This window comes from Panulirus ornatus, chromosome 10 (assembly GCF_036320965.1).
Source record: "Panulirus ornatus isolate Po-2019 chromosome 10, ASM3632096v1, whole genome shotgun sequence".
In the NCBI taxonomy this organism is placed as follows: domain Eukaryota; kingdom Metazoa; phylum Arthropoda; class Malacostraca; order Decapoda; family Palinuridae; genus Panulirus; species Panulirus ornatus.
Window position 1 is genome coordinate 59,056,099 of NC_092233.1, and position 16,789 is coordinate 59,072,887.

The 16,789-nt window shown below is 37.6% G+C and overlaps 1 protein-coding gene across 5 annotated transcripts in view; it reads right to left on the bottom strand.

Annotated features, from left to right (window-relative positions):
* Positions 1-4,664: 4,664 nt before the first annotated feature.
* The window catches only part of LOC139750980 (uncharacterized), a 96,349-nt gene continuing 84,224 nt past the window's right edge, over positions 4,665-16,789 (bottom strand). For 2 of the 5 annotated variants that reach the window (XM_071665983.1, XM_071665985.1), the window contains exons 13-14: positions 15,857-16,069; positions 4,665-6,169 (exon numbers count right to left, since the gene is read on the bottom strand). In XM_071665983.1, coding sequence (XP_071522084.1) covers positions 5,950-6,169; positions 15,857-16,069 — 433 coding nt within the window. In that variant the 3' untranslated portion in view covers positions 4,665-5,949. Of the gene's footprint in view, positions 6,170-15,685; positions 15,730-15,856; positions 16,070-16,789 lie in introns of all 5 variants that reach the window. The other 3 variants (XM_071665987.1, XM_071665986.1, XM_071665984.1) reach the window with 3 other exon arrangements.

Genomic DNA, 16,789 nt, shown 5'->3' on the forward strand with positions numbered 1-16,789 from the left:
CAAAGAACAACCCATCCACTCATATACATATCATATACATATATACATGCACATACATGTACATTTATTTTAATTTATTATACTTGATCGCCATTTCCTTCATCCATACCCGGTACCACCCTGCCCCACAGGAAACAGCATCGCCACCCCCTGCATCAGCGAAGTAGCACCAAGAAAATAGAAGGAAAAAAATAGAAAAAAAAAAGCCACATTCATTCACACTCACTCTCTAGCTGTTGTGTAATGCACTGAAACCATAGCTCCCTATCCACATCCAGGCCCCACAGACCTTTCCATGGCTTATCCCAAACAAATCGCATACCCTCGTTCAGTTCATTGCCAGGATGTTGACTCTGGTATAACACATCGTTCCAATTCACTCTATTCCTTGCAAGCTTCGCACCCTCCTATATGTTCACGCCCCGATCACTCAAAATCTTTTTCACTCCATCCTTCCACCTCCAATTTGGTCTCATGCTTCTTGTTCCCTCCAATTCTGACACATATATCCTCTTTGTCAATCTTTCCTCTAATTCTCTCTAATTCTAATTTCAACACACCCACTTCTGCTCTCTCAACCACACTCTTTCTATTTCCACACCTCTCTTACCCTTTCATTATCTACTTGATCAAACCACTTCACACCACATATTGTCCTCAAGCATTTCTTTTCCAACACATCCACCTTCCTCTGTACAACCCTATCTACAGCGCATGCCTTGCAACCATATAATATTGTTGGAACTACTATTCCTTCGAACATACCCATTTTTGCTCTCTGGGATAACGTTCTCCTCTTCCACACAATCTTCATCGCTCCCAGAATCTTCGCCCCCTTCCCCCACCATGCGATTCACTTCCATGGTTCCATTGGCTGATAATCCACTCCCAAATATCTAAAACACTTCACTTCCTCCAATTTTTATCCATTTAAACTTACATCCCATACATAATAATTTTTTCATACTTGATCATTGTTTCCCACATTAGTGAGGAAGCAACAGGAATAGATGAAGAAAGACATTTGTTCATCTAGCTGTCATGTGTAATGCACCAAAACCACACATACATAGCAACAACTAAGACCCACAGAACTTTCATTGGTTTACCCCAGACACTTCACATGCCCTGGTACAGTATGCTGTTTATATAATATTCCAGTCAATTCTTTTGGATCTGATTACTCTGCTTTTCATATTATGAATTTTTAAATCAGGATGCTTTCAATCTGTTGCCATGTACATTACATCCTTATCTTCTTTTCTGAATATAGATTTAAAGTTTCTTCAATCTTTAACGATACTTCATGTGTTTTGTTCCCTTAATATACTTATAAAAGGTTCTAATTCTATGAAGTTTGCTTGGATGGGGACCATACTAAAACAGCTACATCTAATTTTGCATCTTATACATACACTGAATATATCAGCATCAGCTTTCTCTGTCTCTTAGTGATAGTTCTCATTATCATACTGCTTACTGTCTGTGGTGAAGCTATGTCACACTGAGGAGATAGCAGACTGCCTATGAAGACAAAAGTAAAATGGAAGACATAACTCCAGTTTTCAAATTCATCAAAAGGACATTGTCCGTATTGAATAGCTTTTGAAATGTGGAATAATCTATCTATGAGACAAAAATTAGTAAAAAGTATGACAAGTTAAAAAATATCTAAAGGCATCTCTATGGAAAGAATGGAGAATAAAGGGAACAAGCTTAGTAAAGAAAATGTGTATATACAGGGCATTAAAAAGTTCACTGAAGGAGTCCCAGAAGTAAGGTAGCAATAAGACATGAGCTGCTAATCAGGATTTAATTCTCAACATTTCAACGGCTGCCTTTCACAAGAGAATATGACACAATGGTGTCTCACATGTGATTATACTCAATGCTGTTGGGTCAGATTCCTTATCACTGTTGTGTGACACTCCCTAATCAGTCGTTCCTCTCACCTGCCAACTTGTATTTCATCAAGATCCACCCAACAGTCTGGTGGCTGCTGAAGCCCACCCATAACTCCCTGCTACTGTGTTGCAAGGTGTAAGAGATGGAACATAACAGCTGTCAGTCCAGTGGATGGAGCTTGGTTGAATACAAGCACTGAACATAACACTGTGTAACACATTGCTATGTCATATTCTTCTAAGGAAAACATTGACAAAATGTTGAGAATCAAATCTTCATTTCTCATTGCTACCTTACTACCTATCTGACAAAATGACAAACAACCTTATGATATGAAACTTCCTCCCATGTGGAAAAGATTTTCTTCATATTTGTTCGCTGTTTCCCACTCGCATCCACTTTCTAGCTGTCATCTATAATGTATGGAAACCAGAGTCCACCATCAACAACCAGCCCCACAGACCATTTCCATGATTTCCCCTCACATCTTAATATACTTTGGCTGAGCTCACTGATGTCTCATTCCTTCCAACCATTTACATGTAGCTCGAATTTTCTGCATCCCATACACTCCTCTTACCCTCAGAAGAATTAAGTTCCTAGCATCTCAAAGCTTCTTTCACTCCAACCTTCCGTCTTTCTAGGTCTTCCCTTCCCACTGCCTTGTACTTCTTTGACATTCTTCCTTCTCTCATCTTCTCCATACGTTCAAACAATCTTCATACGTTCAAACAATTTCAGCATAAACTGCTCTACTCTCAATCATACTGAGCACAACATCACTGGGACTACAATATCTTCAAGCATACCCACTTTACCTCTAAAAGACAGTTTCCTCATCCTCCAAAAACTCCTCAATGCACCCAGGACTTTCACTCCCTCTCCTACCCTACGACTCACTTCAGCTCCCATGGATCCATTCTCAGCCAATGTCCACTACCAGGTGCCTAGAGCACTTCACTCCCTCCAAGTTCTTCCCCAGGAACCTCACTAACTCATCCTGTTTTGCTTCCCTGCAACACTTCAATACCATTCTTTTTATTCTCATTACATTGTCTCTCAACTTCTTTAAACTCTACACAAACTTCTGGATTTTCACTCTTTAAGTCAGCCACCAAAGCTGTTATCTGCAAAGAGCAAATAACTCATCTCCCAAGCAACCCCATCCTAGGATACTGTAAATCCACTCCACTCCAAAACCCTTGCATTCACCTCCCTTACCACCCTTTCCATGTACTGATTAAACCCTTAACTACTCCAGAGAGATACTGCTCCTCTTTTTCAAGACTGTGCACAAGCTGGATGATGGCTGAGATGGCAGACAGTCATCCTCCAACCTTGTCATGACAGAAAATGTTTATAAACTTTCCAGGAAGAAAATTAGCTAGATTCTGAGGACCAGGAAGATGATGTTCATGAGTTACTCGACCATATGTCTTCAGGTCATGTGGAGAGTGACTTTATGGATATTGGCTCTACCAGCATTGAAAGTTGTTCATCATGAACAAGGCAGAAGAAGGTGATTCTAGCAAAAGTGAAAGCAATGTTGCCTGCACTTGATGATCTGTCTTTATGGACACTGGCTCTTACGGTATTGGAGGCTTATCAAGATAGGTAAAAGGTGTTCCTAGCAAAAGTGGAGGCAGTGTTGCCAGCACCTGCCTCTCTGACTAACTGGTGTCACTGATAATCTTAAAATTTCTATAATTTTGCTGTTTTAAAGAAATTTTCAATGAATCATACTAATCATGACAAGAAATGACTTATATGATAAAACACAATCATTGAAGATGAATTCTTTGGTGGAAAAACACACAAAAAAAACATTAGAACATGCAGTGGTAACTCACCTAACACTCGGGCCACACTCCCACACTTTTCAGCACATTTTGCTGAAACATACACAAAACTTCTACAAATATCATTAAAGTCAAAGTATTGGACAAAATAAACATCTGAAGTGATTTCTTTTCATTTCTATGTGAATATCTATGAAATTGTAGTTAGATACATTTTTTTTAGCTTGAAAATTATGAATCTAAAAATTGTAGTGATACAATTTTTTATGGCTGAAAATTATGAATGTTGACAGCTGAAAAGGACACCTTAATTCATAGTTAAATGGCTAAACAGCCATGCTGAGATTTAATACCCCTGATGCAGACCCATCTTCACTTGAAACCATTCAACCTTCTCCCCTTCTACTTACACATACGCTTTACTTTTTCAGGAAAAACTCCCTGCTGCATTCATCAGCTTTTCTCCTACACCATAGATTCATAGCACCTTTCACAAGGCATTTCTGTCAACCCTATCATATGCTTTCTCTAGGTCCATAATTGCAAATATAGCTTTTTTCATTATGTTTGCCATTTCAGGCTCCTGCATGGAAATACCTAGAACAGGCAAACTGAACTCCACACTCTAGCTCTGACGTAAAATGCATTAAAAACCAAAGTCAGCCATACAGAGCCAAGCCCTAAAAACCACACCATGGTTACTTCTGACTGCTTCATGTGCCCTAGTTTAGCCAACTGTACCTTAATATATACACAATATTTTCCTTTAATCTTTCATTACAATGAGTTACTGAATTTTTACATATATAATTACAGTATGGCAACTCGAATAACAATTCATCAATAAATTTGCTGACCTACACTCAAGCCAGCTTATGTGATGGAAAATATAATTAGCAACAGACCTACAATTGATGTTTCATTTTGAAGGACATGCGGAAGTCATTAAATACAAGAATGTTCTGTAGTGGTCTCATGTATTCAACTAGTCATATGTTTTAGGATATAAATTTTGCATCATAACAATACCTTTTTCAATTTTCTATAATAATAAATAAATATATATTTTTTGGTATACAGTGATATAAATCTTGCATATACCCAAAGATCAGTGCAATACTATCTTGATCAGGATTCTTATATGTAAACAATATAATTGCAGAGGTTAACATAATTTATCCACAACAGTTGATCATTACAAAACTTCAGCCTTGATATATCTTATTTATTTAAGACAAAAAGAGAACACATGCACCTTCATCTTTCATATTTCAACTATTTTCTTCTCTCATCAAATTGCTTACTACACATGAAAGTTCTTCCACAGTGCCATGAGAAAGCCCTGGATACATTGCTCAACTTAAACTAATTATATGATGAAAGCAAAACTAAACTAAAAAAAAAAATATGCATATATATATGTATACTGTACTTTCTTCTATCAGGAGCATGAATTACATTTTGTGCTGCATTTTTTATTCAAATTGAGAGATATTAGTCCAAAAAAGCAAATTTCAACTTGACAAGCAATAAAATCATGAGAAAATAATGAACATGAGTTGTTTCTTGGAATGATAAAATCCTTTCTATTCTCCTTCTGTGAAAGACACTAAATTAAGATTGCATAAAACTCTGCAATAAATTACAGTTAATTATATTTTTCCAACTAAAATCCTTTGTTTCTTACAAATAAAAAATCTCCCTTACCTATGCTTTGGCTTTAACAAAATGTCTCTACAATGAACATCTATAAAAAATTGATAATATACACTGGTAATTTTTTATATAAAACTATATTTCAAAGTATAAATCACAAAGCATGTCAAAATAAGAATTAACAGTTTCTTTTCTTGACACAGTTGGTAGAAAAATTTTTATAGTTATTTTCCAAAACAATTCACAACAACAAATCACCCACTTCAAACCTGTCAAACAAAAGGGGTTAGGGTAAGTATTCAAGTGAAACAATAAATGGTCTCAGAAATCAAATATCTTCTGACAGACCACAATAGTGTTCAAATGGTTGATAAGCACCACATTCAAGGCATCTGCGGATTTCTTAAATATGCTTAACCTCCAAGTCTTGCATTAGCACAGTTTCTACAACCAACGTTAGAAGGCAATGCTCTTTATCCTTATTAAACCCATTCATATTAAACAACCAATATACGATTATGAAAGATTTATGTTATAAAAAATATGGATTCAGATTGGGAGGAATAATCAACTAAGCTATATAAATAATTTACTTTTGCCAAGGTTTTCTATCAATTCCTTTATTTCTCGGAATGTGCTTGTGTTTACAGGCATCACCAAAGACACATCCTGTGGTACGCCAAAAGTAGCATTCGTCACCATTAACTGGCCCCTTGAGTTTGGAGCCATTGGACTGAAGCTGGACTTGGACTTGGACTGGAGCAGCATTAATAACAGCAGCACCTGGGACACCACTGATTTTTGTGTTGCTGCCATAAAGCAAGAATATGTATTACTAAACCACTCTTCATAAATGACTTACAAAAATTTAAATCATAACAATATGATGCTTACTTTTATGAGCAGCAAAGTTAACTTACATCTAGTTCTAATGTGAAGCTAACAAAAACAGTATTCTAATGAACTAAGCAAGGAACTTTGAAAGAAATAAAGACTACTTATGGAGGCACCAATTCATAAACATGTACTTGCTACATTATTTCCATTTTGAACAATTGTCAGTTTCAAATCCAGAGTTTATTAAATATTCAATCACAAAGAAAATATGAATTGTAATAACATTCTAAAACAAATACCATACAAGAGGAAAGAAAGTATACTGGCAAATAGATATTAGTGTGTAAAAATTAAAACTAAGTTAAAAAAGTGCTTCCATTCATATTCTGTGTTACATTATGCTATGTACTATTTGCTTAAGCATTGCTGCCTTCCTATCTTCATCTGCATCTTTATACTTATCTCCATACATAATTCAAATGCAAGTCTCAGTCACCCTCACTTTCTTTCCAGAAGTATAACTCTATATCCTTGCTCTATTTTCAAGCAAAATGAGATCTTCCCAAGAAGTGCTTCCTCACTCAAACTAATCTTGTTTTATGTTTTATCAATCTTCATGAACTATCATTCATTACTGTATGATACATCTAATACTATATCATCAAATCCTTTCCTTATTCGTATTTTTTTCATTATTTCATGAACTCCCATGTCTCCCTTTCAAAGAATCCATCTCAGCCTTTTAATAACAACAGTACAATCAAATCTTACCATGGCCATCCCATTGATGGGAGTTCCCGGAGGGAACAGGTGTCATAGATATTACCAGACAGATAGATAGATAGTGAGATTAACATATAAATAGATGGACAGATAGATAGATACACTAAGAGGGTATTTACAGCAAGTGCAAGGAGAAGGTAGAGACCAAATCTGAGTTGGAGGGATGTAGTGTGAGAAATTTTGAGTGCTCGAGGTTTGAACATGCAAGAAGGAATAAGGCATTACATAATGCTTCTGCATCCTGAAAATATCCACTAGATTTCTTAGTTCTGAACTTGCACCATCACACTACAATGGGGTGGAAAAGATTTTGAGTTCTTAGGGCCTGATCATTCAGAAGGGTGAAAGACATGCACAGGACAGAGTGAACTGGAGCAATGTAGTATACAGAGGCTTCAGTGCTCACAATGGACTGAACCAGGGCATATGAAGTAGCTGGGGACAAATACAGAAAGGTTTGTAGGGCCTGGTAGTGGATAGGAGGCTGTGGTTTTGGTGTATTACATAACAGCCAGAGAAAGGATGTAATTAGACCTTAAACTGTCTGTTCTTGTTGCTACTCTCTAATGCAGGAAAAGGCAAACAAGAATGACTTACAGGAGAAAGAATTGTACCTACGTATTCCCTGCATGTCCTTGAAGGCAATTAAATGGGTGTGGGAGGGCTGGAAACACTCCCCTTCTTGTACCTCAACTTCTAAAAGAGGAAACAGAAGGAGCCAGGCAGAGAGTGCTCATGCTCCTTGAAGGTTAATATTCAGATAGGGGTGTCTTAATGTGTGTGGATGTAACCACGATGAGAAGAAAGGGGAGATAAGTAGTATGTTTGAGGAAAGAAACCTGGATGTTCTGGCTCTAAGTGTAACAGAGCTCAAGGGTAAAGTCGGAGTAAAGTCAAGGGTTGATGAAAGGACAAGAGCTAAGGAAGGAGTAGTACTACTCATGAAGCAGGAGCTGTGGGAGTGTGTAATAGGGTGTAAAGAGGTGAATTCTAGATTGCTGTGGGTAAACATGAAACTGGATAGTGAAAGATGGGTGATTACAGGTGCTTATGCACCTGGTCATGAAAAGAAAGATCATAAGAGGCAAGTGTTTTGGGAGGATCTGCGTGAGTGTGTCAGCAGTTCTGATGTGCAAGACTGAGTATTAGTGATGGGTGATCTAAATCCAAAGGTATGTAAGGCAGCTGAGAGTATAATTGGAAATAGAGAAGAAATTTTTGAGTTGTGTGCTGAAAAAAAGATTGGTGATTGGGAATACCTAGTTCAAAAAGAGAGATATACACAAGTATATGTATGTGAGAAGGAAAGATGGTCAACAAGTATTATTAGATTATGTATCAGTTAATAGGAGTGTAAAAGAGAGACTTTAGGGATGTAATTGTATTAAGAGGAGCAACTGGTAGGATATCTGATCACTATTTTGTGGAGGTGAGGGGTAAAAATTTGTAGCTGTTTTCAAATAAGAGGAAACAATGTTAGGGAGAAGAGAGTGGCAAGAGTAAATGGGCCTGAAAAGGGACTTGTGGCAAGAGTAAATGGGCCTGAAAAGGGACTTGTATGAAGAAATATCAGCGGAGATTCAGTGTAGAATGGCAAAAGATGAATGTAAATGAAATGAGGGAAGTTAGTGAGGAATAGGAGGCATCTAGGGAAGGAAGCAGTGATGGCATGTGCAAGTGATGCCTGTGGGATACAAAACGTGAGAGGTGGGCAGATTAGAAAGGGTAGCGAGAGGTGGGATGAAGAAGTAAAGTAGTTAAAGAAAGAGAAAAGAGAGGTGTTTGGGCAGTACTTACAGAGAAGGAGTGTAAATGATCAAGGGATGTATAAGAAGTAGAAGGAGGTCAAGAAGAAGGTTCAAGGCTTGAAAAAGAGGGCAAACGAGAGTTGGGGTGAGAGAGTATCATCAAACTTTAGAGGGAATAAACACATGATTTGGGAGGTGGTAAATAATGCGCAAAAAGGAAGAGAACACATGGGAACACTGGTGAAGGAGGCAAAAGGGAAACTGATAACAGGTAGTGATGAAGTGAGGAGATGGAGCAAGTATTTTAAAGGACTTTTAAATGTGTTTGATGACAAGAGTGGCAGATGCAGCATGTTTTGGTCAGGATGGTATGCAAAGTGAGAGTCATGGAGAGTGGTTTGGTGAAGAGAGAAGAGGCAGTGAATGCTTTGCGTATGATAAAATGCAGAAAGGCAGCAGGAATGGACGGTATTGCAGTTGAATTCATTATGAAAGGAAGTGGCTGTGTTGTTGATTGGCTTGTAAGGATGTACAATATGTATATGGATCAAGGTGAGGAGCCTGAGGATTGGTGGAATGCATGTTTAGTGCCACTGTAAAAAGACAAGGAGGATAAAGGTGAGTGTTCAAACTACAGAGGTATAAGTTTGTTGAGTATACTTGGTAGGTTGTATGGGAGGGTGTTGATTGGGCAGGTGAAAGTATGTACAGAGCATCAGATTGGGGAGGAGTAGTATGGTTTCAGAGGTGGTAGAGGATGTTTGGATCAGGTGTTTGCTTTAAAGAATGTCTGAGAAATATTTGGAAAAACAGATGGATTTCTATGTGGCACTTATGGATCTGGAGAAGGTATATGAGAGGGTTGACAGAGATGCTTTGTAGAAGGTCTTAAGAATATATGGTGAGGGAGGCAAGCTGGTTAGAAGCAGCGAGAAGTCTCTATCAAGGATGTAGGGCATGTTATACGAGTAAGAGGTGATGAGAGTGAACGGTTCTAAGTGAAGGTTCGTCTGTGACAGGGGTGTGAGATGTCACCATGGTTGTTTAATTTGTTTATGGATAGGGTGGTGAAGAAAGTAGATGCAGGGGTCTTGGAAAGAGGAGCAAGTATGCAGTCTGTGGGGGATGAGAAGGACTAGGAAGCGAGTCAGTTGTTGTTCACCGATGATACGACACTGGTGGCAGATTCAAGTGAAAAACTGCAGAATGTGGTGGTTGAGTTTGGAAAAGTGTGTGAAAGGAGAAAGTTGAGAGTAAATGAAAATAAGAGAAAGGTCATTAGGTCCAGCAGGGTTGAGGGACAAGTAAGTTGGAATGGAGAAAAATTGGAAGTGATATGTTTTAGGCATCTGGCAGTACATATGGCAATGAATGTAACCATAGAAATGGAAAAAAGTCATAGGATGGGAGAGGGGGTGAAGGTTTTTGGAGTGCTGAAGAATGTACATATTCGTATTTGCTTGCCTTCATCCAATCCTGGCACCACCTTTCCCCATAAGAAACAGCAATGCCACCCCCTGCATCAGTGAGGTAGAGCCAGGAAAACAGAAAAAAAAGAAGAAAACACTCATTCATGAATATGGTCTTTTTTTTTGTCTTTTCCTGGCACTACCTTACTGAAAGGAGGTGGGATATCATTTCCTGTGTGGCGGGGTAGCGACAGGAATGGATGAAGGGAAGTAAGTATGAATATGTACATGTGTATGTATGCATCAGAGGTGGAGGGAACAAGGAGATGCAAGAGACCAAAGTGGAGGTGGAAGGATGGAGTGAAAAAGATTTTGAGCGACCAGGGCCTGAACATATAGGATGGTAAAAGGCATGCAAGGAATAGAATGAATTGGAACGATGTGGTATACCAGGGTTGACATGCTGTCAATGGATTGAGCCAGGGCATGTGAAGAGTCTAGGGTAAACCATGGAAAGGTTTGTGGGGCCTGGGTGTGGAAAGGGAGCTGTGGTTTCGGTGCATTACATATGACAGTTAGAGACTGAGTGTGAACGAATGTGGCTTTTTTGTCTTTTCCTGGTGCTACCTCACTGGTGGTGGTGGTGGGGAGATGCTATTTCATGTGTGGCGGGGAAGCAACGGGAATGGATGAAGGCAGTAAGTATAAATATGTACAAGTGCATATATATGTATATGTCTGTGTATGTATATGTATGTATACGTTGAAATGTATATGTATGTATATATGCATGTATGGGCGTTTACGTATATACATGTGTACGTGGGTGGGTTGGCCTATTCTTTGTCCGTTTCCTTGTGAGCAGAAGAGGGTTTGTTGAAATGGTTTGGACAATGGAGAATGAGTGAGGAAAGATTGACAAAGAGGATATATGTGTCAGAGGTGGAGGGAACAAGAAGCGGGAGACGAAACTGGAGGTGGAAGAATGGAAAGAAAAAGATTTTGAGCGATTGAGGCCTGAGAGGCTACATACATCCTTAGCATCATTCTCTTCGAATAAAGAAACAATAATAGCTTTCACCAAAACCTCAGGCACAACCTTCTGTTTCCATGCTAAATTACATATAAGACACATCCACTGTATCACACGTTCTCTGCAATACTTCAGCATTTCAGCTATAATACCATCCACTCCAGGTGACTTTCCTACCTCAGCCTTATTATTGCCCTTCTTACCTTCCTTTTGGCAATAGGCCCCTGCACTTGTATCCTCTTCCTTTGCTTTCCTGTATCAGCTTATTAACATTCTGCTTTCATATCATGTATTCTTCCCTCCTTTGCCGAACTTCCACTGGTATATTCCTACTAAGCAATCTACCATATGCCTTTATCATCTCTTCCAAAGCATTTCCTATCCGTTCTGTCCACCATGCACTGCCCTTTTTATTCCATGTATCCCACTACTGATTCTATAACCTTTACTAGTATTTTTCTAAACATTTTAAACACTTCATTCACAAATGATTGCATTCCTACATTCACTGCACTTCCATATAAGCTTTCAGATACCTTCCTTTCATGCTCCTCCCTGTAATTTTCCTGATTCACCTTCTTAATTGCCAACACGTTTACCTCTTCATTCTGCCTTACACCATACCTCCACTTCTCCCTGATCCTCATCACCACAAGAATTGCAAAATGGTTAGTCTCCAAAGAATCCTCTCATGACTCTAGCATCCAGCAAAGCCTTTCTCAATTTTTCATCCATTGCTACATAGTCAATTAAAGCCTTTTGCTCTTCTCTTCCATTATTCCTCATCCATGTATATCTGTGGATCATATTGTGCTGAAAAAGGTGTTTGCATGGAATAAACCTCTCTCAACACAAATATCCACAAGACAACTTCTATTCTCATTTACTCCAAGCACTCTCCATTTACCAACTATCTCACCAATATCATCACATCCCACTTTCACATTCATATCACCCAATACAACTATGTTTCTCTAATTCTCAAAACAATTTATACAGTTATTCAAATTTCTCCAGAAATGCTTAATTTCATCCTTACCTCATAAAGTCTTCACATTCACAGGTGCACATTCACATACTTATGCATACTTCACAATCTCAGTCTTTCCTTCCATCCACACTATTCTTGAGCCATTCCATCCATGCTCTAAAACATCCTCCCATATTCTTGGTGACAATAGAATTGCACTTTCTTCTTTTCCTCTTCCCTGATAATTTTCACTCATTCCTGTCCATACCACACCTCTTTCCATGTCCTCCCATAACTTGCATTCATCATTTCCATTTTCACTCCCTTCACCTGGCCCAAGGATATGGGTTTCCCTAATCCCTAGCATATCCACACTAGAACTTTTAAACTTTTCCACAATCTCCCTCCTTTTACTCTCACCACTCATCCCATTCACATTCAGTGCCATCACCCTCAATCGCTCATTTCTTTTAATCCTCAGGATAACTGGTAGACTCCAGTGCCGCTTCTAATCATTTTCAGCCTCACCCTTGACAGGTCACTGGCAAAGGACAAGTCTAGCACAGTGTTCCCAGAGGCAGTGAGGCCCCAAAAATGTCAAAAACTAAGAGCAACAGTACACCTCAGGGATTTGTCCAAATCTCAAAGTATTGCCCTGATGTAATAGGGCAACGCCTCTCCCTTTAGTTCCACCCCTCAGGGATTTACTACTGAGGTCACCATAAGAATGCAGGGCGAGACTTGGCTACTCCAGTAAAACTAGAGTATCCCCTCAAGCTGCTGAAACTCAATACCTCCCCAATTTTGAGCTTTTTTACTTTCCACAATAGCAGCACCTTCTACTCATTGGTTACAATACTAAATCATCAAACAATCTTCTAAAAGAGTAAAAATCAATTACTTATTTACAGCATTTATGTCCCTCAACATATATTCAATCCCACATTCAAATTCTGCATGAAAAATCCTTCTTATACTGAAGTTTTCAAGCAAATCTACTTCCCTCAAAAAATACCAAAAATTGCAGGTTATTACTAGTTCAGGAAATTGTTAAGCCCAAAAGCTTTTTGTTTTAAAAGAAAAGTATGACAAAACGCTTCTATACCTGAAATAATAATGGAAAATATCTTATAATGCTTCCCAAGCCGACTGATACCCGATAAATACACACCAAATAATCAAAAAATCTTCTAAAAGAGTAAAAATCATTTACTCATTTACATGCCTTTTTGTCCCCAACAAATATTTCAACCACAGAGTCCAATTCAGCATGAAAAATAGTCCTTATACTGAGGTTTTCATGCAAATCTTAAAAATATTACCATAACAAAAAACAAACATTGCAGGGAAGTTTGCATCCAAAAACCTTTTTGTTTTAAAACTGATATACAACATAATGAAATATTTCTAAATTTGAAAAATCACAAAATATTTCATAATGCTTCCCTAAGCTAAGGGTCAACTTTTTTGCATCATTAAGGCACTAATTAAGATTTTGCAAATTTCTGATGACAAAAAGTATGTTTTCAATGCAGTAAATAATGAATCTTACACAAAATTATGAAGTCACTTATGACTTAACTGAACTTCACTAATATACTTAATGGTAGTACAGACCATTTATTGGTTAACAAAATAAATGTGTATTGCATTATTCACAGTTTATTTCACAAAACTTTTTAGAACTTATACAAAATCATCTTAGCTTTCACAATCATTATATGTGACCAGATTTAGGTACTTATTTAAGAGTACATCAGCATTAGACTTATAATGCAAATATTTGAAATGAAAATCCACTCATACAAACTGTTTAACCCTTAAATAGTTGCCAACATCAATTGGTGTTTACATAAGAAACAGTGGCCTGCATCAAATGATGATTTGTTAGGATACAGAAGCCAACATCAACTGATGTGCTAACTTTTCCTGCCTCTGTTTAAATATCCAGCTGACTTCTCATATCATTCATAGCCTACAGAGGTCTCTTCCATTACTAAGAAAGTGCAGAAAAAATCATATCATCCTCAGTGCCCTTACTCACAGCACTTTAAGTACATGGTCATCAACTTGGATGCAATACAAAGTGACCCTGGACAATGAAAATTTATATTGTTGGATGATGTAAGTTATCATAAGGAGCACTAGTTACATGTATCAGTAATGAGAAGAAAATCATTAGACAAGAAAAAATTAGGGACTTAATAGTGTGATTTAAGTGAGATTATTTAAGGAAGAGAGGCATGCAAAGGTGGCATCCCCAATGAACTCAAGCTTATAAAAGAAATAACATAACAACTGTGCCTGGTTTCCCCTTTAATATTCCTGGGGTAATGAGTGACTTTGAGAACAGATGACAGGGGTAAGAGATGGAATGTTTCCAAAGAAACAAATATCCAATATCCTTCCCAATTGTGCCAGTCACTGGAAGTACTGATATTGCACACACACTCTTTTGTAGCGTAAAAGGTGTAACAATTCTACTAACAACCATGTTATTCACCACAGCCACTAGATATACTGATATTGTACTCACAGTCATTTGCAGTGTAAAAGGTATAACATTTCTACTAATAACCATGTTATTCACTATTAACATTGTATCTGTGTAAGACATAAGGGTGTGATGAAATTAGTAGTGTTCAACATTGAAATGAATCAAATCTTTCAGTATCATCCCTGTACTTGACAGATAGTCTTACTCATCCTAAATGTATGTGTAAAAGACGTTATATTTCTAGATATCTTCAAAGTACTTTTAACTAATTCAGTACCTGTGTTCTGAAATTTGAGTAAAGATGGAAAATAGGCTCAACAGAAACAGAGAAATGTCATCTCAACATCTTCCTGTCATATCAGGGGCTATCAAAAACATCATTCACACCCCTTCAGGTGCTTATCACTGGACCAGGCCAAAACAAAGGTAATCATATATCATTCCCAGTCCTTTTGTTACTTTTGAATGCTAGTCTACCATTTCAGAGAGGAAAAAAAAATGCTTATCAATGAATCTTTTGACCATGCCTGCTGTTTAAGGGTTAAAGAACAACATAGCTAAATATTTTGGCCTTAGCAACATATGATATAGATTCTGAGAAATCGTACATTTATAAATTGTCCTTTCCCCATGAGTGCATCTCTCTCAAGGGTAATTCCCTGTGAGGAAATCTGAATTAGTTACTGAGATATCTTGCAAGGAGTTTTGGTTCAGAAAAGATGTATGAATGTATATGATATAAATCAAGCAAAGTGTAACATAAAAATTGATTTCCATTGAAATTATATGATCTTTTTATTGCATAACTTCTTCAGCTGCTTCATCAAACAACTGTGCAAGTACTACATATTTTCCTAAATAGGTTTCCTTGTATGAAGAATGAAGCAATCTATATCTGTAATCTCATCCTTAGGAATTAATATGCTGTACTTCTTTCCCATTCAAACACTGAAGTGCTAAGAGAAGAAATGACAAAAAACATACATTACAGGAAATCAAAAGTGCAAACAAATTACATTTACAGAAAATAGCCAACACCTCTACTTACTTTTCATTATTTTGAGGGTTGCTTATCACCTTGATGCTTACATTCTGTGTGCAGATAATGATGGAGATGTCAGGATATATTTGATCCATTGCTATTGACACAGAATTTGGCATACCTACGCTCAATATGTTGATGCTCATGTTGTTAAGGTATGTTTGCTTTTGTACTTACTTTTTTATACTTTGAGACTTGTTTTTTCTCATAACGATATTCTGAGCGCTGTTAACTATGGGATTGTCTGGGAATTTAATCAGAAGCTTCTGGCCGCAAAGTTCATAACCTTGTAGCACCTCCATGGCACGGCCAGCAGCAGCTTTGTCTGCATAGTTAACAAATGCGCAGTATTTTTCTTTCAAAAGACGGACACTAGTAACATGACCTTGTCTGTAAAAATTTTAAAAATATGATTAAATGCCTTTCATCAATTTACTTCTGAGAAGCATGGTAGAGAGTTTCACATATCTAACATACAGTACTATACATTATATATGATGCCTCTACTTATGATGAAGATAAAAGTTTTGAGAGATGAATACAAATAATACCTTTCTTCATACCTGTTTGTTCTGCCTTAGCAGGGTAATACTACGAACAAATGAATGATGGCCACATTTGAAAATATCCATTTTCTAGTTATCATGCAAATAGTACCAAAACCAGAGCCTACCTTTCACAGACATACCCCACAGACTTTTCTATGATTTCCCTGAACTACTTCATATGCCTGGTTCAAACCATTAAAAGCATATCACGATATATCACATCTATCCAACTCATCCTTTCCCATGAACACCTCTCACCCTCCTGAATGCTCAGGCCCCAATATCTCAAAGCCTATTTCACACTATCGTTCCATCTCCTTCTCAAATTCCTATTAACCTTTGCTCAATCCACTACCGACATGTAATTCCTCTGAAGGCATTCAACCTGCATATCCTTACATCATGAATAACAGGTTGAATCATTGTCAAAAAACAGATAGAGGAAAAATTTTACTTATGAACTTCTTACTCCAAAGGAGACCATCCTTTCCATGCTACTGATTACACTACAACCTTGAGACAGCAAGATTCCCATAAATGGGGTCCTGGGATTATTTGTTAT